Below are 26,216 nucleotides of genomic sequence, written 5' to 3'. Positions count from 1 at the left end.
AACTAAAGCCACGTTACAACCCTTTAAAGACCTTTTGATTGATGTTTATCTCAATATATAGTGATGGAGATTTGATTTTCATGCAAGCCTATGGTAATGACTTTTCATTATTGACTATTGAGTGCTTCATGTATTGTCCTTAAACACCTCGAGTGATTTGAGTGAATCTTTAGTGAGGATGTGAAACTCTGTGATATTTTGAGTTGAAGGTAATTACTTAGTTGAGGAGAGACACTTATCCTTTCATGATAAAATAAAATACTCAACTTGGAATGTTTGAAACTTTGATGTTCTTTCAGTAAAATTCTCAATGTATGATTACTTATGGATTATTTTGAGATATTATTAATAGGAATTATAAGTTAAGAAGAATTTATTTTGATTGTGAGTTGAGGGTGAGGACAAGCAAATGCTTAAGAGTGGGGGTATTTGATAAACCGTAATTTATACATATTTTTACCGCATGCTTAACACATTTTATAGATGATTTCTCCTTAGATTTGGTGAATTCGATGCTCCTAATCCTTTAATTTCATGTTTTATACTTAGGTGAGCATAGGAGAGTAAAAGGACCGAGAAACGGGCCAAAAATAGAGAAAACGGGCCAACGTGGGAAATCAGCACGGCCTAGAGTTCACCACACGGGTAGACCACACGCCCATGTAGGTTTAACAGGCTCTGGCATGGCCTAAACCTCTTCACACGGGTTGACGGCCATGTCCCTTTGGCAAGGTTGAAGCATGATTTACACAGGTAGATCAGACGCCCGTGCCCATTTAACAGCCTTGGCCACGGCCTTAAGTAAACGCACACGGGCGTGTCCCTGCTGAGCCCAAGTTTAGTCCAATTCGGAAAAGGCCAATGTTGAGGGCTCTTAGGCATTCCAAAGCCTATTTAAACACCTGAGGAGACACTTAGATAGGGGACGCAGAGTAGGAAGCAAGGAATTACTCAAGGAAAGCCGATTGATCCATCTCAAGAGCTGGATTCATCATCAAGAATGGAGATCTCCCTTCAAGTTCATTCAGGAGTTTTGGGTTTTCTTATGTTTTGTTATCTTTATGCTTTTGAGATGTTTTCTTTCATAAATATGAACTAAACCCTTAAATACCTAAGGGAATGAAACCTAAGATGATCTTGTTATTATTATCCAATTGTATGATAAATATTTAACTTGTTATTAATTATGTGTTCTTAATTCTTTTTTTAATATTCCAGGATATTGATTCAAGTCAATGCTCTTATTCAGAGGAGGAATAGACCCTGTATAAGAGTAAAATTGTCATAATTAAGCGGAGTTGATTGCGCACCTAGAGATAGGGTGACAAGATTTTTCCAGATTAGGGTGAAACCTAATAAGGGAATCCATAGATCGAGTTAATGCAATTCTAGGGTGTTAATTAGAAAGAGATTTCAATTATTCAACCTAGGGTTAGACATTATTAGTCTCGAGAGAGATAATAATATAACTTAGGGATTTTTACGGATCAATTCAAATGAATAAATCGTCTGATTCAGAGTCAAATAACAAGTGAAGTCTAGGTGGATTTTTCTTTAGGTATTGTCTCAATCAATTGAATTTTCCCAAAAGTATTTTCTCAGGTTTTCTTTCTATGTATTCTTAGTTGGTAATTAGTTTAGATAACCAAACCTCTTAACTTTTAGGCTAGATAATAAAAAAGAAGTAAATACTAGTACTCGTAGTTCCTTTGGGTTCGACAATTCGGTCTTGCTAAGCTATACTACCGCTCGATAGGTACACTTGCCTTAATTGTGATAATAAGTTAGTCTCAAGATTGGTTCATTTATAAATCTTTAAAACCTATTATGAATATCATGCAATCCATTACCGTCCTGGCGGACTACCCACGTTTATTGTCCCAATGGAATCCATATACTTTTATAGTAGAGCTATGGTCTTACTCATCATGTCTCATGTTTAATGTCTTGGCAGACTCTACTGGTCTCCATAGTCGAGTTATGGTCTTACACCTGTAATCCTCATGTCTAATGTCCTGGCGGACTCAATTGGTTGCCATAGCTGAGCTATGGTCTTACACCTGTAATCCCCATGTTTAATGTCTTGGCGAACTTTCACGTGTTTACTGCCCCAACGAACTATACTGGTTGCCATAGCCAAGCTATGATCTTACACGTTAAACCTCTTTCAGGCATCGCCCTGAAGGTCCTTACCATCATCGCAGTGTCATTCCATGGAGTCGATATACCGTCATTGTAATAGTTTATTTTTCAGTTGTATCAGAATTTATAGTTTCGAGACCACAATTTCAACCAAGAAGTCAAGATTTTATTATTTATTTAATATTTATAAGGTTATTAAAATGTCGTATTAAAATTTAGTTAGATAATTTTAATGTTTAGGTAGTTAATTAAGGAATAAGGATTAAATTGTAAAAGTTCCAAAATTTAATTACTATTTAATTGAAAGGTGATAAATAGGAAAAATGACAAGATTAGATGGATTTATGTGGAAAATATGCCAAAAATTTTAGTTGGGCAGTTTTATGCATGCATTTTAGTTCTTTTATAAGTTGATTTAAAAGGTAATTTAGTAATTAATGAATAAATAACATAAACAAATTAGCAAAAAAATTATCATCTTCTACATTTCAAATTTTGAAATTGAAAACTCCATAGCTAGCCTTGGGAAGCTTTCAACCAAGTTTTTTTTCATGTGCATGGTATGTATTTGTCACCCGCTTTTAGTAAATTTGATGTTTTTGAGATCGTTGTAGCTTAATCTAGCTAACTCGGGGACTAATTCGTAAAGCTGTTAAATGTTTAGAAATTTTCCATGGATGAATTTGTGATGTTCTTAAATTTTTATCATAGATTATTAAGTTTGATAGTTAAATAGGATTATTTTGTAAAGTGATTTTAGTTGATTTTAAAATTTAGGGACTAAGTTGTTAAAATTGTAAAATATCATGTAATTCTTGTGATAAGTGATAAAAGTGGACTGTTTAAGGACCATATAGAATTTGGCATAAGGTTTTTTAGGCTAATTTGTAATAATTGTGAGAATTTTGGTTTTAGGGATTAAATTAAATAAAAGGTGAAAGTTTAAGGTAAATGTGTAAAATGTCATTAAATAGTTAGTTTTATAAATTTAAGTATTTTAAGATTAAACTATTATATTTAGATCAAGAAATGGATCAGTCTATTGATAAACAGGGAAAAGGAAAATTTGTCGAGTAATTGTTGTCACGTGTCATCAGCCATCGTGTATTGGTAAGTTTGTATTAGGTTTATTATAATCTTCTTATTATTGTGAATTTATTTACTTATGTGTTTTTATGTAAATATATGCTATAATAAACATGACAGAAACGAGTAAGACCATAGTTGAAAGACGTTATGACAACATGATGAAAACAAGACCATAGCCAAAAAATACTATGGTATCATGACGGAAGTGAGTAAGACCATGGCCAAAAGATGCAACGCCATCATTGTAAATAAGATTAAGAACATAGCTAAAGGACGCTATAGCATCCTTTGAAAATTGTTTATTAGGTACTATGTACAAGTGATAGAGTTCAGTAAAGAAATAGTTAGTTTCATGTTTATATCTAATTTATAATTAAATTGAAAGGTATGATATGTTTGATTATATGAACTTACTAAGCTTTATATAAGCTTACTTCTTTTGGTTTTATTCTTGTAGATTGTCAGATCTGCATCGTTGATTGGATTAGTTTTGGAGATCACACTATCTGTCATCAATTTGGTAGTCGTTCTGTTCATTTTGGTCCGATTATATGTGGCATGTAAATATGGCTTTGATATGTTAAAGTTAATGGGTATCTTAATGATGTTTTGACCAATTGAGATGTAAATATGTATATGGATGTTTGGCAACTTGAATTGGTAGAATTCTATGGATGCCTCTTTTGATAAATTGTTATTTGGTAACATATGAATCTTTGGTTTGGTTATATTAGCTTTTGGAAACTTGATATGAATGGGTGATTTTGACATAAGGTATTTAGGATTTGGTTGAATGTTTGAATAGTATTAACTAGTTGATTATGTCTTGGGTTGTATGATTGATGTTATGTTTGAATTGTGGTTTCAACGAGGGCATATTAGTTAGGTACATAGGTTGAGTGTGAATTGGTATTTTTTTTTTACTCTTTTAGGCACGTTTTGGATAGGTTTGATTGTTGGTTATTGTATTGATTAGAGCCCAAGCTTTTAAATGTGAATTAATTTGATTTTGAAGGAAATTTTGAGCATACACGACCTCTGTCACAGGCTGCCACACAACTGTGTGATTCTTTAATTTTGGTGCAGATTTTTCCCATACGGTCACAAGTTGTTAAACGGTTTGTGACACAATCATGTGATCCTATTTCAAATTGCACACGGTCTATGACAAGGCAGTATGACCCTATTTTGAATTGCACACGGTCAGCAACACGACTGTGTGGCCCTATTTCGAATTACGCTCGATCTGGCGATACGATCTTGTGACCCTATTTTCAAATTGTCCACACTTTGGCCACATGGCCATGTCTTTGGGCCACACAGCTTGGGCTCTGTCACAAGGCGATGTGACCCCTGTTTACACATTTTACCCAAATTTTTATAGAAGTTTCAATTTAACCCAACATTGATTCCAATTTGTTTTAAATGTTTAGTAAGCTTGAATTAAGTCCAAAATTTATTGAAAAACATGGAAATGATTGAATATAAATTATCTGTTTCAATTTGATTGAAATCATGAAAAATGTCTAAAGATTATTGTTGTAATGCCTTATAACTCGAGTCAGGCGACTGAACTAGGTATAGGATGTTACAGTTGTCACGGAATCGCTATAGCGAGCTAGTCGATAACATTTTGCCTCACATATAACCTTGATGGTCGAACATCACAGTGTCCCTTCTATAAGGCTCAGAGCTCCTCATATCATGATTTGCAACCAACAACACCAGATTGCGAAATCTAATAGAAATTCCATTTCCCTATCCATCTACCCATTCCTCCATTCCACCACTTTTAACCTTGATGTTTGAACATCGTAGTTTCCCATCCGCAAGGCCCAGAGCTTCACACATCATGGTTTACACCCAGCAAAACCGAATTGTGAAATCTACAGAAATTTTATTTCCCTAACCATCTATCTCATAAACAATTTCCCTCCATACTCCACAGTTCATAAACAGGCAATCACAGGCATATTATCACATAAACATAATAACATGGAGTACACTAAATTATATATATTGTACCACAACCATTTCATGCATATTGACATATTTGCGGATACACATATACTCACTCATCCTTATGCATACAAGCATTCTCAAACAGCAAAGGTCATACAAGTAATATAGCATTCAAGGCACATTCACGTATGGAGTATAGAAACTCATCTGATGTTTCTTTGCCTTATCATCTTAGCTTTTCTGAAAGTTAGTGATTCCATTCTCCTGGCAGTTAAGCATGACAACCAAAGTTATAAATCAAACTTAACATTCCAGCTTAAAAATTCAATTTCCAAAAATATGCAGAACCCTCAAAGGTTCTGAAAATTCTTAACTTTATTTTTTAAACTGACGAACATCAAAAGACTTAGAACCTTACCAGCTCACTGGATTCCCTACTTATTCAACTCAAACCTCATGATCATCGCTCCAAGCAGAGCTTCCCGTAATTATCTCTTCTTCAGGTGAACCAAAGAAGAAGATGAAGAAGAGAAGAAAAAAAAAAGCAAAATTGAGAAGAATTCACTCCGAGAATTCACTTCTTAGCTATTTATAGACCTTCACGCATGGTCTTCAACCTTATCAAACAATCTATTAGTAATCATTTTGTCTCCCACTAAAGAACCAGTTGGTTCTCATTTAACCGAACCAAAATTGAAACTTAACTATGTCCAAATTAGCCACTAAATTTTTCCTGATTTTAGTAGAAGCGGCCAACTTACGGTTTCTTTCAATTTAACACTCAATCTATTTTATTTGCTTATCAAGTAACTAACAAATGTAAGGCTCCCAACTCACTTATATATCATTTTAATGGCATATGCATTCATTAAATTTTTTTTTCCTCTTTACTGTTCTTTTATGTTTCTTTCTTTGTTGGGTTTTTGTTAAATTTAATGACAAAGAGAATAAGTTGAACAATGGATGCTAGCAAAAAAAATAAAGAATGAAAGTTTATTTAACTAAATTAAATTTTCTTTTTTAACAAGAATGAAAGTTTGCTGCAATTTACAGAGAGTTCGCTGAATATTATTAGTTAATAGAGGACAACTTATCTATTTGTTTTACATAAAAAAAAATGAATGAACAGTAAAGTGGACTATTCCTAAGTTGATTCGATAAGTTAAATGGCAAAAGTCCAATATTGGCCCATTTTAAACCGAAATTTACTTCAATTTTCTTCTTCAATAATTTCTAGATTTGAACCAATTATTAGTCCACTCTTGATGCCATTTTGTTGTTTTCAGGGGTTCTTTCTTTTCTTTTTAAGGTTTACTTGTCTTTTAATTTTAATTATTTAAAATATGTTTCTAACAAAAGAAATTAATTTTAACAAGTTTAAAGTAATAGATTTGATCATTTCTATAAATTGATTTAAGGGATTTGAAACTTCATTTCTCAATAATATACTTCTATTATATGTAGCTAAAGAGATTAAAGAATGTTTTTTTTTGTAAATAAAAACCTTAACATATTAATTTTGTCCACGAATTTTAATGTTTCTTAATCATATTTTGAGAATTCCCAATCAAAAAGAGAAAAAAGTGGATGCTGCGGGTTTTAAAAATGGGCTAGTCTTGGCCCATTTTGGTTTAAAGCAAAAAAATACTATTCCAAAAAGCACTAAACTTGGCTCAGCCGAAACAAAATTTGCGGTGAGTGTGGATCGAACACGCGACTTTCAGATCTTCAGTCTGACACTCTCCCAACTGAGCTATCCCCGCAAGATGTCACTTTAAACATCTTTTTTTAACAGATATTGCGTAGACAAATTTGCAATTAATCTTGTCTACTACTATTTTTAATCGGTTTTGTGTTATAACATCCTTATATCTCTTAATTGATATATTTTATTTGGTAACGAAAGAAATTAATATATATTTATACTATATAAAAAACTGATTAAATATATATTAATGATAGGGTAATCTACAAAATAGTCACTTTTGTTTGCCTAAGGTTACATTTTAGTCGCTTATGTTTAAAATATTACGTTTTGGTCACTTATGTTATTATTTTGTTACGAAGTGATCACTCTACCGTTAAGTTCCGTTATCTCTCTAACGGTAATCCTAGGTGGCAGTCCAACTAGATTTTAGGTGCCAACTTGGATTTCTACATGGGATGAAAATAAATTTTAATTTAAAAATTTAATTAATTAAAATTTTTAAACTTAAACATTAACTAAAAAATTGTTCATTTCCTTTTTAATTTTTCTTTTGTCTCTTATTTTTTTCAATGGATTTTTTTTCATTTGACTAGAAAAATTATTATTAAGATCAAAATAGTTGAAATCAACAATAAGAAAGAATAATCTGAAATACCCACAAAGAGATTGTGAACATACAAGTTGATTCAGATCAGAAACATTTGATTGAGAAACCAATTATTCAAGAACTGTGAAAGAACTAGAAAATATAATTCTTAGGAACAAGAACAGTGAAAGTAACAACCCTTTTCTGAAAATTTTAAAATTAGCTTGAATGATACATGTTCATAAAAACATGTTTCTAACTGCATTTTGTGGGATGTCTAGTGACGCAAAATAAAATACATGTTTACAAACAATTTCAAAAAGTAGAAGAAAATATCAAGAATTTTAATTTAGGGTTTTCATTAAACAATAAAAAATCTAATCTTTTATTTTTCAGTATTGAATAAAAGAGATAGAGGAATGCAAAGAAGACATACTTGAACCCTCCATTGAATCTATCTTTATGAAGCATTCAATTTGGTTTCAACTATTTTGATCTTAATAATAGTTTTTCCAGTTAAATGAGAAAAAAAAAATCCATTGAAAAAAAGAAGACATGGAAGAAAAATTAAAAAGAAGAGATGAACAGTTTTTTTAGTTAAGGTTTAGGTTTAAAAATTTTAATTAATTAAATTTTTTAATTAAGAATCTATTTTCATCCCATTTAGAAATCTAAGTTAGCACTTAAAATCTAGTTGGACTGTCACGTAGGATTACCGTTAGAGAGATAACGGAACTTAACGGTAAAGTGATCACTTCGTAACAAAATAATAACATAAGTGACTAAAACGTAACATTTCAAACATAAGTGACTAAAATATATTCTGAGGCAAACAAAAGTGACTATTTTTATAGATTACCCTTAATGATATAATGATTGTGAGTTGTTGATGATAACCATGGCTAAAAGGTAAGAAGAAAAAAAATCTTCCGTGAAAAATATTAATCTTAGTTTTTATGAAAAATTGAGTTTGTTGAGCTTAAGTGAATTTAATAAAATATTAGTTAACCTTTCAATTGATTGATTTGATCATTAATCGTATTAATGTGGTTGATATAATCACCGGAAGCTGTGACATGACACTATATTGATGTTTTGTGTCACATAAAAAATAAATATAAATATTTTAAAAAAATAAATTATCTTAAAAATAATAATGTACGTTGAATGTATTTGGATAAATAATTGACACTTAAACGTCCATGTTTATTTTAGATGAACGTAAAACAAAATTTTTTAGAAACTATAAAAATATTAATAATTCTTAGAAAATTATTAAAAATCAAATATGAAAAAATTCAGAAGAATGAAAAAACTATAAAAGAAAACATAAAAACATAATGAAAAGTGTATTTAGAATGTACCTGGACACAAATTTCTCCTGATTCAGTTGAATTTAGATAATTATTTGTCTAGATTCATTCGAGATGAGTTTAAAACTATAAAATAGTTTAAAAATTATTAAAATATTAATAATTAATAAAAGTTGTGAAAGTTATCTAAGAAAATGAAATATGAAAAACTTAAAAATTTAATTTTATTAAACATTATTTGAATTTTTATAATTACAAAATATTTTGTCCATATTTCAATTCATCGTGGAATCCTACTTTTGTATAAATTTTTGAACTTTTTCTGTTTTAACCTAAAATTTTTAATTATGATCTTTCAAAATTTTATATTGTTATCTCTAAGTACTTAACATAAAAGTCTTAATTTCTTATTTGAATAAATTTTTTGAGTTTTTACACAGTAATTATGTATACACTAATGATGAATAATATATACACTAAGAATAAATGATAAATTTTTGAGTTTTTACGACTTCAAAAATTTTCATATATTTTAAATAATTTTTATAATTACAAAGAATTTTTATAATTTATAATTTTTTAGTAGAATAACTTTGGAAATCATTTATGTATATTTTATTTTTTAATTTTTAAAGTTTTTATTATTTACCGATGTGACATGTCATATCGAAATACTATCACACGTGGCAACTTATGGTGGTTTTTGTTAGTGACATCAGCATAGTTAACGGTCAAACCGATCAATTAATTATTTTCATTAATAGAAGGGGCCAATTGATATTTTTGAAGTTGAATGTACTTTTTTCACAACAATTAATTTACTTTTTTTTTCATTTTTTATTAGAAGACTTGTTGACCCTTTAACCTTTAACTTTATTTAATTGTTGAAATAAAAATTACTTGTCATTTAATGATAAAAATTGATATGATATTGACAATTTGGATAAAAAACAATTTTTGGCAACAGTTCCCATCAGGTGCTACATTATATGCAAATGCAAGCACCTTAGGATGCACCTCTTTTTTCTTTGCAGTATATGATACAAAAACTTCAATTCTAGTCCAGATGTCTACCATTATTCATACATTCAAGTCATAGATGAAAAGAGTTTTACATAACAAAATTTCCCTAATCTTTCAATAAATCATTTATCAATGGTTTGGAACTGGAACTAGATTTATATAAAGTTCAATCATCAATGTATACATCACAATGAATTTGCTAACATATTGAATCACTATGCCAGTGCTCCGATTCCGCACCTGTATGAACCACAACATTTGTGAAAAGCAAGTGTCAGAAACTTCAACTCTGCAACGAATCGTGATCTTATAATCACAGTTAAAAATAACATTACCCCAGATAAGCATCACCGATGTTTAAGCTTCTTTCCGAGTTATCCTGTTATTTTAAGCAAGGAATACTATGATTAGAACACTGAATTTTCGCAGAAACGGACCCGAAGAAAAGAAAGTGCAGAGAGCAGGGGACTAATGTTTGCTACACTTTAGGAGCCTTAAAACCTTATTTTATGAGGGCCATTTAGATCACTGCAAAGTACATTCCATGATGGACAGTAAAGTATTCCTCACCTAAAGCAATAAATTCCCAAAGCTGTCGTGATTTCATGGATAACTGATGTGGAAAAGTGACAGTAGAGTGATCCTATTTGACCAAAAAACACAAGAGAGAAATGTTAGGCAAAAAAATGTTACAGCATACAAATCGATATGTTAAAGAAACATCAAGAGAAAAGATCTCAATCTCGATACCAAAATCAGTTCAACATTAAATCGATGTATGAACAAAACCGCTTAAGAGTACAATATTTGTTTACTTCCAAACTAAAATGACAGTGGTCATACCTGTGAATACACAGTAACCAAGAAGAACCAAAAACTCATCAACTAAAGGAACACTGCAGAAAAATAAGATTAGATTCATGTTCTTCAGAAACAACAGCTAAAACTGGAACTGCAATTAATGTGGTTAGAAATCGAAATCCAGCACACTTACCCATCATTTAATCTTGCTGTAAGAGCATTTGCTATTGCCAATGGAAGATACAAGAGTGACTGCAAATAAACAGAGAACAGTAAACCATTTTGTAACCATGTAATCAGGTCCATCAAAAATGTAGTTGAAATAAAAATAACATTCGTTTTTCCCATTTTTTTATAACAATGCTACTTACCATGCACATGTTAGTTTTCAGTCCCTTGGGTTCATCACACAGGTGAGCCAAAATCATCCGTCCCTGTCAAAACCATTTTCATTTAAAGATACTGATTCCAGTCACGAAGAGTACAAGGCACATTAATGAATTTAAATCACTGGATATCAATTTTTTTTTTTTTTCACAAACTAGGAATTCAAAAGTATTAGAAGATTCTCATCAACAGACAAGCAAACCTTACCACAAGGAACCCAAATGCAAGTCCTGTTCCCAGTATAACTAAATGAGGATAATTTCCCATAACATCAGAGGGCGACAGATAATCCCTTCATGGCAAGAACAAAAAAAAAAAAAAAAAAAAAGGAATAAAGTCCATGTAAGGCCAATATGCAACAAAAGAAGAAAGAAAGAAGGTGAACGTTGTTTTAAGAAAAGAGGACAAACTCAAATTACCAAATGAGCACTCCTCCCATGAGTACAACAAAAGGATAAAGCTGACAAGAAAGAACAGAAAACACCGATTAATCATTTAAGCATACATGGAAGGAAGAAAGAAACACAATGAATTTACAGAATTACCATTGCTAATGCCAGTAACATGCTTCCTTTTCTTGCCTTAACGATCTTATGGACATTGCTTATACTGCAATAGCAACCACACAAGTACATAAGAGAAGCTTATGCGGACACTAAAAGACAGCAGTACTATGAACAAAAAATAAATGCAGGATGAACTAAAACAAGGTGGTCTCATGCATAGAAACCTTGGCCTCTGCATTACACATGAAGCTATGAGTTGAAAACAAAAGGGGAATTGATAATGACAATGCAATTAGATCATTTAACTCAGCCTAATAATCCATAGCTCTAGTATAAGGCTACAAGCCAACAAGAAGCCAAAAATGAAAGCATGAGAAGCTTCAGCTCTCACATTGGACTACTAAAGTGGACAGTTTTCCACTAAAGGTCAAAGAATAAGTAATTCAAAGCACTAGCGTGAAACTACAAGAGTGCCAAATAGAAATTATAAGAAGCTTCAGCCATGAAAGCTGAAGTAAATTTTGACCATTTAGGATGCAGATAACCACTTACTTGCAAGCCACTGTAGGTAAAATAGCAATTGGTGTCAACAAATACACAGCAGCTTTATATGTTGGAAGTTCTGGAAAAAAAAAAAAAGGTGAATATGTAATAAAATAGTCAAAGAAAAATGGCAAAGCAACAAGAAATCCAATATAAGGTGAATAAAATAGTCAAAGAAAAATGGCAAAGCAACAAGAAATCCAATATAAGGTGCTAACCCTTTCTTAAACAAAGAACTTACCATTAACATAAGGTATCCAACTCAAGAAGGGTATCGATTGCTGAAATGACTGAGCCCACCACTGGGCACCTTGAGGGGAAAAAGGTAAGCAATCATAAAACGTGAAAAACAATAATAATAGAAGAAAAGAATTCAAAAGAAGTTTCAAATTTTTTATACGTGGAACACAAGTAATATAAAGGTTTAGTACAGACTGTCAAAGGCACCCCCATAACATCGAGTGAGGAAACATACCAACAATTGCTGTCATAAAGTGCAATCCATAAATCAACGCAAGACCCTCAGTCGGCCCATTGACAACAGGAAGGATAAGTGCATTGGTGAAATAGCTGCAGAAAATGACACAACAGAAGTATCAGCATTGGTAAAAGAACGTTCCACTGCATGCTACAAAAACCACATTAGAAACTCCCTTCTAAAATTTTATGTAGAAAGGATGGAGACATTCAAGAGGAATACATATCAAACAGAATATTTAGAATACCTCAAATATACATGACGAAGTTATCACAAAATCCTTTCAAAAAATTACCTAACATTGAATAAAGTTTGATAAAAAGAGATTGAAAACAAAATTTATAAACCCTCTATAGAATAAACCAAGTAATTGAAGAACTGCAAAGTGTATGGCTGGATTTCTTAGAAGGAATACAAAATACAAAACTAAATTACACTTTTGATAACTTACTGTTCCCATGTAGCTCCATAAAATGGTATAGATGAAATTACCCAGAACCAGAAACTGTCCCCTCCGCACATGGCAGTGCTCCCAAAAGCCATGGTTTCGAACTGAAAAAGAATCAATATTGTATAATGGCGGAATTTTATTAGACATTGTTATGTAATGAAACAAGTTAAATACATACCGCACATGCAAGTGCATCACACCCTGCAACATTTCAAGACCACCAAAAATAATTACTCCATCAGAAAATTTTCTAATAAAAATAGCAAAGGATGGAAAGAAGAGATTATAAAGTGAACTTACCATGGTCAAAAAGTTCTCCAAGTGGACTCGAGGAGTTTGTTCGTCTAGCTTGTTTCCCATCAACAGCATCAAAAGTCTAGCAGGTAATTACTAATATGTGAAAAAGATCCCATACTTTGAATACATTGCCAGAGAGAAGACATTCACGCTCATCCCCCTTCCCCAAACACCAAGGACATAAAGAAAGAATAAGGTGGAGGTATAAACCTGATACAAAAATAGAAGCAACCCGTGTGCAAGATGAACCCATCTTGGTGGAGGTGAATCCAAGCGAGGGGAATAAACCTGAAACAGTAATACAAATAAAAGAATTGAATGGAAAGATAATAGCAAAAGAACATGTACCATTCTCCGGAGCCTTCGAAGATACAATCATACACAACCAAAATGTTTCCTGAACTTTATGGTTATCCCTGAGAACTACACAAACTAAACAGACAAGCAAGGCAACATTAATTGTGTATCTAATACAGAAATAAGAAACAAAATTTATTCTATAATAAAATGCAAATGCATGAGAAAAAGAAAAGAGAATTTATGGTTCTTGCAGGTTAAATCAACATACTCAAGTGACACCAATACCTTCAATCGTTTAAATCATTTACATACAAATTACAATGCAGAATTTATGGTTCTTCAAGGTTAGACCAACATACTCAAGTCATGTAAATACCTTTCTCATTGTTTAAAGTCACCTAGCCTTTAAGCTCTTTTTTTTAACTAATACATTCTATGTCAATGAAAAAAACATCATGATTACAAAAGCTATCATATTTGGTAAAGAAATCCAGTTTATCAATCTGTTCAAGTAACATTCAACCTACCACACGTAAGGAAATGGTTAGAAAGTACAGAATATAGAACACACTTCTCATCTCCTTTGATCTGAACATGAGATGTTCATTAGTAAAAATTAATTGGAAACGAAGGATTAACGTCAGTGTTTTCCCAAAATGATTAATGAAATATAATTTGCAGAAAATCGGTATAATATCAAAACTTGCAGAAAAGTTATAATACCTTGAGTCAAAAGGAAAAGTGCTTAACTTGTGACAGAAATAAAATAAATATAACATTGAAGAAAATAAGGGGAGAGAGAGAGAGAGAGATTCCCACTCACATAACCGAGCAGTGCAGACAAAACCAAGAACATAAACCCTGTAAGTGTTATCTTAAGGAAGAAAAGCATAAACAAATTAGTAACAAAATAAGGTAGGTACTACATGAATATGCATTCTGTTACACGTATATGTACCAGCAAGCTTGCATGTACAGTGAAAAATGAAAATCACAATTTAAGAGTACTTAAGCATTACATACCATGTTTGGTCTGGTGGAAATGCCAAGCCGGAAACATGCACATAAACAAACATAAATTTATTAGTGCCAGAAAAACATCACTAAAGGTGCCAAATGTTTAAAATCCAAGCATAATATAGTCATTAAAACCTATAATCCGATTGCATGTACAAGCATGAAGTAGTCCATACAGGTATAGATAGAATCAGTTCTTTAAAGGAAATAGCAAAGAAAAAAATGTGACAAAATATGAGTATTCAAATCACGGCAGAACTTACGGCATCCAAAGAGGGAAGAAGTTAACAAAGCGGTTCCAAAAGGGTTGTAATACATATTTAGCAAGGTAAGAGTGATCCACACCACTGTATTTGTATCTATGCAAAGCCGCTATACCATGTGCCCCTATATACCCCATTCTTCCTTTTTGACAAAATTTCCAAGACCTGCTAAACATGAAGAATACAAAAATTTATCTGATTTCTGTAAGAAAACAATTGGATGTAAATGAAAATGACACAAAACACTTTTTTTGAACAATCAAGGGAAACAATCGAAAAAACTCCAATGACATGAATTTAAACAAACCTTCAAGTAGTTATTTTTTGGACTGCAAAAAGATTAAAATTTCTGCTAAAACAAACCTTAAGAAATCATTTGAAAAAAAAAACAGAGTATGAAAAGATGGGTTACTATCGATCATGAAATAAACATATTCTGTTTGAAAAGTAAGGAAAAGAATCATTCAAAAAAAAAAATAGAGAGCTGCGACTTAAAAGGGAAACAATAAAAACAGAACAATGAAAGAAAAAATATTAAAAAAAAGAAGAAGATAGTTTTTTGTATACCTATTTGAAACAGAGATCAAACGAGAAAATTAAATCTTAAAGGATTGTGGCTTCTGATCAATTAAGGCAAAATAAAGCAATGGATTTCTTTTTCTTTTCGGTTCTCTCCCGCCTTTCAAACGAACGTAGCAGTAACGAAGAGAGAAGAAAAAAAAAACAGTTTTAATAATTTATATTAATTCAAATGAAAAGGAAAAAACAGAGAGAAAGGGGGCAAAATAAAAGTCAAAAACAGAATAGCGAATCAAAGGAATTTTATTTTATTGTCTTTTATTATTATTATTATTATTATTATTATTGGATCCGTATAAATAAAAGTTTATTTGGATTAGAGTTGAAGAAAATCGAAAATAAATATTTATATATAAATTAATGAAAATAATATTAAAATAACCATTATTCTGTATTAGTGAAAATTCAGTTTGATTCAATTTTATTTTGGTCCGATTTTTAAAGACTATAATATTTTTAAATAATTTATTATATATTCTTATTATATTTACTCTTTTTTATATAATGATTAAAATTTCATAATTTATTTTCAACTCATAAATAATAAAATAATATACTTTAATATTCTCAAATTCATATTTTTTGTATTGATAATAATATCTTAATTTATAGAGATGAGATTTTAAAATTATTTTGTGAAGGGTTTACATTTATTAATTTAATAAAATAAAAGCGTCCCAAAAGGAAAAATGATCTCACTTTATTAGATAGAATAATATATAATATAAAAGCTGCTATAATGGACCGGGAATCGTATTCGAATGCATGCAGTATGTTTCTTTTGTTTTTGTTTAATGAGTCCTATATAAAAAAATTACTAATTAGATTATGAAAAACTGGTAAGATTGAGTACATGAATAACAACCCTACAAACATTTTTTAAAAAGATTTTATTTTTATTTAGTTAAATTTAGCACCGATTTAATTTTTATATTTTAAATTGATAAATTTTATTCTTTATACTTTTGGACTAGTTAATTTAGTCTCTTTACTTTACAAATTTTAAAATTTTAATCATGATCTAAATAATAATAATTAAATTTATTTCGCTAAAATTCTACTATTATTCTTATACTATGCATAAAATTGTAGATTTATTTAATTTTCTCCAATTTGATCATTCTTAATCCTATACTTTTTGAAATTTTAATCTTGACGTAAACGACAATTATTAAATTCATCATTTGACTTTTTGTGAGCAATACGTGAAAATGGAAGGTTAATACGACATTACATATTTGATAATATATTTACCACGTACAATTTTAAAAATAGTAGAACTTAATGAATTTAATAGTTACCATTTGATCAAGATTGAAATTCTAAAATTAGGAAAGCATAGGGACTAGAAATGATCAAACTAAAGTATAATGACTAAATCCACAACTTACATATAGCACAAGGGTTATAGCAGAATTTAACATTCTGATTTTTAACTCTTTAGTACACTATACATAAAAGGAATATAATAGAGAGAAAAAGGGATAAAACAATATTTAATCCTTGAATTTGAGATTTTTTTCTCAACTTGATCTCTAAAACTATTTTTTTGTGCACATTAGTCTCGAAACATGGAAGTTTTTTCCAATGTGATCCATGAACTTGAATTTCATTAAGTGTGATGAAGTGGCATTTTAAGACTATGTCACATTAAGCGCCTAATTTATTTTTTTTAAATTTTATATAAAATCTAAAAAGTACAAAAACTTTTTAAAATCTTTAGATTGGTATGACTTAATTTCAAAGTCTTGTATTATCACATTAGATGGAATTCAAGTTGACTGATTAAATTGATAAAAACTACTACATTTTGGAATTAATATGAAAAATTTTAGGGACTAAGATAACTTTTTTTTTACCGGGACTGGATGTTACTTTATTCCAAAAAATTTAACACTTAATAAGTCAATTATATCTCTAAAAAAAAGTCAATTATAAATTGTTTATTTAATTCTATACAAAGAGAGGATAAAACTATTTCAATATACATCCCACAACAGGAAGCTGCCATGCCATTTATAACTGCTAAGACGAGGAGTTGATGGGTTGTGTGAGGATGAATATCCCAACCCATTAACATTGTGAGTTTCTTTTTCCATTTTAAAATTTACAATTACTATAATATTCAGACTATTATTTCAAAATTCTTTTAAATATTAATATAGCAGTTTGTGATGACAACTCTATGCAGTTGTTATAAAATGAACAGAATTGTGTCAAAATAAAGAAAATATTAATAATTGGAAAAAAAATTTAAACAATTTTAATCATATCTAGAATTAACCATTACTCATAACCTTTTTCCAACCCATAAATAAGAGGATAATACCCTCCTGCATGCCAACCGAACTAAGACTCAATCAAATTAATAATTAAGATTTAACATTTATGTATTATTCAAGTGTTATTTTTATTTGATAAACAAAATTTCCAGTATATATTATATGTATTTTTCAATACGCACTGTAATATAATTAAAAAGTTTTTAAGTTATAATATTTACAACATTTGATAAATCTATTGTTAATATAAAATATTGAGTGTAAATAGGTTTTAAAAATTTTAATATTTTGAGAGGTAAATATATTTGAATTTTTTTGTGAATAAAATATTAAAATTTTCAAACAAAAATTAAACTTTTGATTTATTTAAAATATTAGTAAGTATTCCTGTAAAATCAATGTATTGTTGAAGAGATTTAAACAGTGAAGATTATTGGCGTAATTATAAAAGGCAAAACACCATTTTAAATAAATAGTGATGATGTTTATTATGCAAAAATCCCAATTTTTTCCCTAAATTTTCAATCTCGTGACAAAGAGTATTAAGTTATACCAAATATTTTCATCTCCGTTAAAAACAATAGAAACCAAATATTTCCAATAAAGCAGTAGGTACCAAGTATTTGAATTTTGTAGAGGCAAACAAAGAATTATTTTCCATTTTGATTTTCCAAAACAATAGAGAAAATTTTAAAGTCATATTAATAATGCAATTATTACATTTATATTTAAATAAATAATTGTGTTTTAAAGCTTATTATATTTTAATTCATATTATAAATAAAACATTGAGAAAATATGTGTTTGTATTTAAATTTTAAATATAAAACCATAAGTCAAGATATGTTTTGCCATAGCAAGATATTAATCAAAATCTATTAACAATAATAATAGGAATTTTTTATTTTTTATTTTTTAATATAAATCATTTTGAAATTAAAATTTGTCTTTCTTAAAAATCAATTAAAATGTTAATTAACACACTGAAATGATTTTTAAATAAATATGTGAGAAATTTTAATAAAAATGAATAAATAGTTTTAGATGTAATTTCAATAGTAATAATTAATATCTTAAGCAAACATTATTTATAATTACTAAGGCATGGATAATTGTAAATAGATATTATTGAATTAAACAAAGTATAAAAACAAACCATTATATAATTAATTAAAAATAATATTATGATGCAAATCAATAAACAACAATTACATATCTGGATTTTCTTTAAAAAAAGTAATGCTCAAAATAAAATTACTTAAGAATTTTATAATGTCTATAAATTTATCATTTAAGCTATTCAAAATAATCATCATTCAATATGTAATAATGTCTAATGTATTTTGTAAGAAATTGGTAATATATTTATTATAATCACATTTAAAAATTTTGGAATGCATTAATATAAATACACATTTAGATTTAATGGTTTTCAATTTTAATGATTTTTTTTGGGTTTTAAAAGTATCTATTAGAACAAGTCCAATGATTAATACTTCCCGTTTTATAGCTCCATTAAGCTACTTTATATCTAGACTAATAATCGAACCCTTAACCACTAGTTTTTTTTCTTTTGGCTTTTTTTTAAGGTTTCATGTCTTCTTCCTTTTTTGTTATCTAAGATTTTTTATTATTTTCAAAATGGGCAAACTATTAAAATAGTCACTTTATTTACCTTAAATTACATTTTAGTCACTTATGTTTGAAATGTTACGTTTTAGTCACTTACGTTAAAATGTTGTAACATTTTAGTCACTGAACCATTAATTATCATCATTAATGGTAACGATGAAGTGAAGTGGCATGTTAAATCATCATTTCAAATAAAAATTGTAGGTTAATTTTTTTTAATAAATAAAACAGAAGAGTACATATTGCTATTCATAAATGAGTTATTAGCAGTGTTTTTTTCTTTCAAGATCTCTTTAATCTCCAAAGAGAGTTCCTCAAATATGTGCAACACTTCATCACTTGAAAGAGCCATTTTTGCTAACGCATCAGCTATGTGATTGGCCTCTTTAGGAACATATCTCAAGAATAATTTTTCTTTAAAGGATAGAATTTGTTGGATCCTCCTTATTAGATTGTTCTTTGGTCTCGTAGTCTTCTCATTGCTAATAGATATAACATTCTTGAAATTGTTTGACTGTATAATGACCTCATCATAACCTTGTTTCTATAGAAAAACTAAGCCATCCAATATGCCCCAAAGCTCAGCAACTGCAATTGAGCATTTCCCCAAGAACTGATTGTAGCCCAAAATCCAAGTCCTCCTCTTATCACGAATTACTCCACCTACAATAGAAAAACCAGAGGCTAAGTGAACAACACCATCAGTATTAAGGTAAACACACATACCTGACTTTGGATGAATGGGACTCTGTTGCGTATTAATCTTCAAAGATTCGTTGCGAATAGAAGTGAAATGTTTCGCCCAGCAATACGAAACTCTAATGACTTCCTCTGAATTCATAGCTTTTCCTTGAAAGATGTACAAGTTGCGGTTTTTCCAAATACGCCACAAAATTATCCCAAAGAAACAAGTCTAATCTGAATCACTCAAGTTATTGGTCGTACAGACCTACAAATTCGAAATCAGCCAATCTGAAATATTACAAGCAAAGAAGTGCCTAATATGACCGGGGGGGGATGACTTGATGCCAAATTTCCTTCGCATAGGAGAAATCTCTAAGGACATGTGAAATATCCTCAATAATATGACCACAAAGATGGCAAGACTCATCCTACGTAATACCCCTCTAAACCCTTTCAGAATTTGTTAAGAGTCGTTGTTTAAGAAGTAACCAAATGAACTGCCTAACTCGTTGAGGGCCTAGTATTTTCCAAACTGTATTTCAGATGCCGTCCTTCGGATTCCAGGAATCCTTCTTAAGCATCCAATAAGCACTTCTAATGTAGAAAACATCGCTTGTAGTCCTAGACCGAGAGAGTGTCCGGGCTTGCTAACTCTAAGGGCAGAGGAACACTAATGATGCGTTGGACAACCTTTTCTGGAAACCAAACCCGAAAAAGGTCAAGATTTCATGTGCCATTCCTCAAAACCATTTCGTAAACTTTGCACTCAGTAGAAATATTTATATGGCTCAAAATATACTTTATAAGAGGTCCCACATCAGGAACCCAGTTATCTTCCTAACATCGGATAGACCGCCCATCCCCAATAGACTACATCATATTATTACGCAATAAAGGCCAAACCTTCGCAACAACCTTCCACATAAAGAAACATTTACTCCTCGGAATGCAATCTGACATATTTTCCTGAATACCATACTTAGCTTTGAGAACTTTAACCCATAGGGCTTCAGTCTTAGTGACAAGGCTGTATCCAATTTTCATCATAAAGACTTTATTTTTTTCTTCCAATCTCCTAATCCCAAGGCCACCATGTGATCTCGACTGACAAATATTATCCCACCCAACTAAGGCCATTTTTCGCTTACCATTAGAAGCAACCCAGATAAATTGTCTTTCCATCTCTTCGATTGAGTCACAAATTCCCTTAGGAACCAAATTCGATTGTAACACCCCTTACCCGAGACCGTCGCCGGAGTCGGACACGACGGGTTAACGGGCTTAATCCACTTACTTGCACAGTTCATTTTAAAAATTTCCAGACAGCTGGCTAACTGTGTCACTGTCACCTTAAAAATCATATCTTGAGTTCCACAACTCGAAAATCAGTTTCGTGATTTTTACCTGAAACTAGACTCATATATGCATCTAAAAATTTTTTTATAGAATTTTTGGTCAGGCCAATTAGTACAGTTTATTAGTTAAAGTCCCCCATGTTACAGGGATCGACTACACTGACCTTTGTGCATTACGACTTGGATATCTCCCTGTACAGGGCTTCAATACTGATGCCGTTTGTTTCTACAGAAACTAGACTCGAAAAGGAATCTGTACATATATGGCATGACTTCTAATTATCTCTGGTCAATTTATAATGAATTTCCAAAGTCGGAACACGGACTCCAGAAGCTGTTCTGGCCCTGTCTCCCGAGAACTTAAATATCTCTTAACATGCTGTTCATATGATCGTTTCGTTACTTTCCTATGAAAATAGACTCGTCAAGGTTCATTTACATAATTTATTAACTATTTAATTCCTTTCCTAATATTTTTAGTGATTTTTCACATCCACATCACTGCAGCTGTCAGCATCTGTCTTTAAGGTAGGCTTTACCTATTTCATAGTTTCCATGATTCAACTAGCCCTTTAACATAAATAGCACAAAATATGATCATGATTAACCATCCCAATGGCTAATCGTTTCCAAACATTTCCATACCTCTTAATGAACAACATACAATGATTATAATACCATGCCCAAAGAATACTTAAGCCATTTTCGCATGGCTATCCAAATTTACACAAAACCGAAAGGTACATGACCTACAACAAAAGGGTAGTCCTATACATGCCATTTCAAAGTCCAACCAAAAATATACCGAAAGGAGCTTTGATAGTGTGGGCGACTTCGACTTCAAAATCCCGAGTCCGATAGCTGAAGAACCAAAATCTATAAAACAGAGAATCAAAGAAACGGAGTAAGCATTTAATGCTTAGTAAGTTTGAGTCATAAATTTAGACACAACCAAAGTATAGCATTTATGTAGCTAAATAGATAATTTCACATGCACAAATTCTCAATATCATACTTACTTCACATTACCAACCCTTATATCCATACACAAAGATCAACTTAGCCAAAGGCCGGTAGCTCATTTATCAACTGAGCGAATACTTATTTGTAAGGGCTCAACTAATTCAAAGCACATACAAAACATACCTCATTGTTGGGATTTTACAAGCGTATTAACTAAAATTTTTACAGCAAGTTCATTCATTCCCGAATCACGTACCTTCGGAGTTTAACCGGATATAGCTACTCGTTCAAATGCCTTCGGGACATAGCCCGGTTATAGTAACTCGCACAAATGCCTTCGGGACTTAACCCGGATTTAGTAACTCGCACAAATGCCTTTGGGACTTAACCCGGATTTAATAACTCGCACAAATGCCTTCGGGACTTAACCCGGGTTTAGTAACTCGCACAAATGCCTTCGGATCTTAGTCCGGATATAGTCACTTAGCACAAAGCCTTCGGGACTTAGCCCGGATATCATTCGAATAACCATGCACATTTATCAATAAATCATGACACATTCGTATTTCTTTTTCATTAGCAAAACTCAAACACAAGGCACTTTTCACACTTGCAATTTCGGCTCAATAGCCACACACAAAAAGCATGATTTTAATTTGCTTAAAACATGATCTAATCAAAGCATAATCTAAGTTCTATTACTCAAGAACTTACCTCGGATGTTGTCGAACGGCTTCAACTGCTATTCGATCACTTTTTCCTTTCCCTTATCCGACTGTGGTCCTCTAAGCTCTTGAGCTAATTCAAACAAATTTAACTTATTAAAGTCTCATTTTGCTAGCTTATGGCGAATATGACAAGGAGTTTGATAGGTCATATGGCCACCTTTTAGCTCAAATACACAATGATCATACGCATTTTAATCACATCAAGCAATTTAATACAATTCATTCGAACATCAAAAGAGAAGCTCAAGGTATTAGCCCATATATACATTAGACATTAAAGTCCCATATGTACGAAATCAAGAATCGAATTCAACATATTTGCTAATATTCCGCTTAGCCAATTTTCTAAGTCAAGCTAAAGCCATCAATAGGCTACCTATGGCCGAACATACACATCAACTCATATACTCATTCATGTGGCCGAACATACATGTCTATGTTGGGGCCGATTGCAACACTTAATACATTCTACAAGTATGGTCACTTGTATTGACTAAACACCATTTTGTTTCAAGTTCAAAACTTGGCTAATATACACATATACACTAGTAAATCAAACACTAGCATTTGCACTTCACCTTACTACCATTTCTCATCCAATAACGTGAACAACAACATATTTCTCTTCTACTTCCTACCATGGCCGAATGCATCACAACACCATACCATTTCGATTTTGGTCATGGTTAAACAAAGAACTTAATGTCTCACTCAAAAAAAAAATGCTAAAAAGAAGATTTAAGAGTCATCAATCCACCTTCACATGCATCATTTGAAAGCTTCATTTTTTTGCATGTAAATGACATCAACACCAAGCAAGAATGATGCATCCATGGTCGAGTGTCATTTCCACCACCTAGCAAGATTTAGACCATGGGCTAGGTAGAACTCAAGCTACCAACTAAAACATGCATGCATCTCATGGACAACATCAAACATACCTTAGTCTAGCAAATCACCATAGCCGATTGTTTCAAGCTCCTCCCCTTCCTTTCTTTCCTCTATTCGGCCAAGGATGAACCAAAGGACACAACTTGTTTTCTTTCTTCCTTAGAATTTTCAGCCAAAAGAAGTGAAAAATGATGGACACTTTTTTTTCTTCTTCTTTCCTCAACTCACGGCAATGGGGGGAACACTCACACCATTCTTTTTTTTTCTTCCATTTCTTTATTACCCATACTCCTTATTTTATTTTTCCTAACATACACCATTGTCACAACATGTTTTATGACATGTTTTGCCCATCATCCTTTGTCATGGCGGCCACTAGCAAATAAAAAGGGGGAAATTGACATGCAAGTCCACCCCTTTGATTACATGCACTAATAGATCCTTATAGATTTACCTATTACATTTCAAAAGTGTCACACATAAGTCCTATCGACTAATTTCACATGCAATTTACTAAATCGAAGCTTAAAACTTTCACACATTCATAATCACATATTTTAGACAATAGATATCATATTCAAATAATTTGGTGACTCGGTTTAGCGGTCCCGAAACCGCTTTCCGACTAGGGTCACTTTAGGGCTGTCACAACTCTCCCCCACTTAAGAAATTTTCGTCCCCGAAAATCTTACCGGTAAATAGGTTTGGGTATCGCTCTCTCATAGAGTTCTCGGGTTCCCAAGTAGCTTCTTCTATCCCGTGTTTGAGCCATAACACTTTTACTAAAGGAACCTTTTTGTTTCGTAACTCTTTCACTTCACGAGCTAGGATACGAATCGGTCCTTCTTCATAACTCATATCGGCTTGAATTTCGACCTCGGAGGGGTTTATTACATGTGAAGGACCGGATCAGAACGTCAAACATCGAAACATGAAAAACGTTGTGGATCCTTTCGAGTTCAGGGGGCAAAATCAATCTATACGCAACTAGACCAACTCGTTCGGAGATTTCGTACGGCCCAATGAATCTCGGACTCAATTTGCCCTTACGGCCAAATCTGAGTATCTTTTCCAAGGCGACACCTTAAGAAACACTCGCTCCCACCGATACTCAATATCTCTTCGTTTTAAATCCGCGTCGACTTCTCGACAATCGATGTCGCCTTCAGACTTTCACGAATTATTTTTACTTTCTTCACAAAGATCTTTAATCAAATCCACACCGAAAATTTTGCTTTCACCGAGCTCGGTCCAAAACAATGGTGTACGGCATTTACGCCAAATACAAGGCCTCGTAAGGTGCCATCTTAATACTTGATTGAAAACTATTGTTGTAAGCGAATTCAATCAAAGGTAAATACCGTTCCCATGAACCACTAAACTCAAGGATGCAACATCTCAACATATCCTCGAGTATTTGAATTATCCGCTCGGATTGACCATCGGTTTGGGGGTGAAAAGCGGTGCTAAAATGCAACTTGGTACCCAAAGCTTCTTGCAATTTCTTCCAAAATCGTGAGGTGAATCTCGGATCTCTATCCGACACAATAGAAATCGGTACCCCGTGTAATCTCACAATCTGAGAAACATATAATTCAACTAGTTTATCCAATGAAAAATCCGTACATACGGGGATAAAATGAGCCGACTTAGTCAGTCTATCCACAACAACCCAAATCGCATCTTTCTTACTTGCCGATACTGGCAACCCAGATACAAAATCCATCGTGACTCGTTCCCATTTCCATTCAGGTATCATGCTCGGCTGTAGCAAACCCGTAGGCACTTGATGTTCCGCCTTCACTTGCTGACATACTAAGCACTTCGAAACAAAATCGGAAATGTCTCGTTTCATACCATGCTACCAAAACTGACGTCTTAGGTCGTGGTACATTTTCGTACTCCCCGGGTGAATTGACATTCGGCTACAATGAGCTTCGTTCAAAATCATCGAAATGAGTTCTGAATTTCTTGGAACACACAACCGATTTCCGTACCTCAAACAATCGTCATCATCAATTTGAAACTTCGATTCCATATTCGGAACACATTCAGCCCGTTTTGCAACCAACTCATCGTCAACTTTCTGAGCTTCACGAATTTGATGAATCAATAATGGCTTGGCCTTTAATTCAGCTACTAACACATTGTCGGGTAGAACAGACAAGTGTACATTCATCGCTCAGAAAGCAAACAAGGATTTACGGCTTAAGGCGTCCGCAACCACATTAGCCTT

The 26,216-nt window shown here is 31.9% G+C and overlaps 1 protein-coding gene and 1 non-coding gene across 2 annotated transcripts; both read right to left on the bottom strand.

Annotated features, from left to right (window-relative positions):
• Positions 1-6,883: 6,883 nt before the first annotated feature.
• Positions 6,884-6,956, bottom strand: TRNAF-GAA (transfer RNA phenylalanine (anticodon GAA)). The gene has a single exon. It is a non-coding gene; the product is annotated as a tRNA-Phe (tRNA).
• A 2,899-nt stretch (positions 6,957-9,855) lies between these two features.
• LOC108463031 (choline/ethanolaminephosphotransferase 1-like) lies at positions 9,856-15,654 on the bottom strand. The gene is made up of 20 exons (XM_017762970.2): positions 15,434-15,654; positions 14,867-15,031; positions 14,610-14,619; positions 14,410-14,460; positions 13,497-13,574; positions 13,290-13,365; positions 13,168-13,190; positions 12,990-13,090; positions 12,536-12,630; positions 12,302-12,370; positions 12,070-12,139; positions 11,557-11,620; positions 11,431-11,471; positions 11,219-11,303; positions 10,996-11,058; positions 10,818-10,876; positions 10,667-10,719; positions 10,394-10,466; positions 10,159-10,202; positions 9,856-10,063 (listed from the first exon to the last, which is right to left on the bottom strand). Exons 2-19 carry the CDS (start codon positions 15,001-15,003, stop codon positions 10,181-10,183), a joined length of 1,170 nt encoding a protein of 389 aa, XP_017618459.1. The 5' UTR covers positions 15,004-15,031; positions 15,434-15,654; the 3' UTR covers positions 9,856-10,063; positions 10,159-10,180.
• Between the last annotated feature and the right edge of the window lie 10,562 nt (positions 15,655-26,216).

This window comes from Gossypium arboreum, chromosome 13 (genome assembly GCF_025698485.1).
Source record: "Gossypium arboreum isolate Shixiya-1 chromosome 13, ASM2569848v2, whole genome shotgun sequence".
Lineage (NCBI taxonomy): Eukaryota > Viridiplantae > Streptophyta > Magnoliopsida > Malvales > Malvaceae > Gossypium > Gossypium arboreum.
The sequence above is the reverse complement of the archived record's forward strand: the minus strand, read 5'-3'. Positions and strand labels throughout refer to the sequence as shown.

Bases quoted from the DNA above. Each gene is read 5' to 3' on its own strand.
- LOC108463031 (XM_017762970.2), bottom strand. From the start codon at position 15,003: ATGGGGTATATAGGGGCACATGGTATAGCGGCTTTGCATAGATACAAA. The intron at 13,575-14,409 runs GTGAGTGGGAAT...TTACTGTTTCAG, and splicing joins TGTCTGCACTGCTCGGTTAT to GTTTATTCCCCTCGCTTGGA. The intron at 12,371-12,535 runs GTATGTTTCCTC...TTTCCCCTCAAG, and splicing joins CTTTATGACAGCAATTGTTG to GTGCCCAGTGGTGGGCTCAG.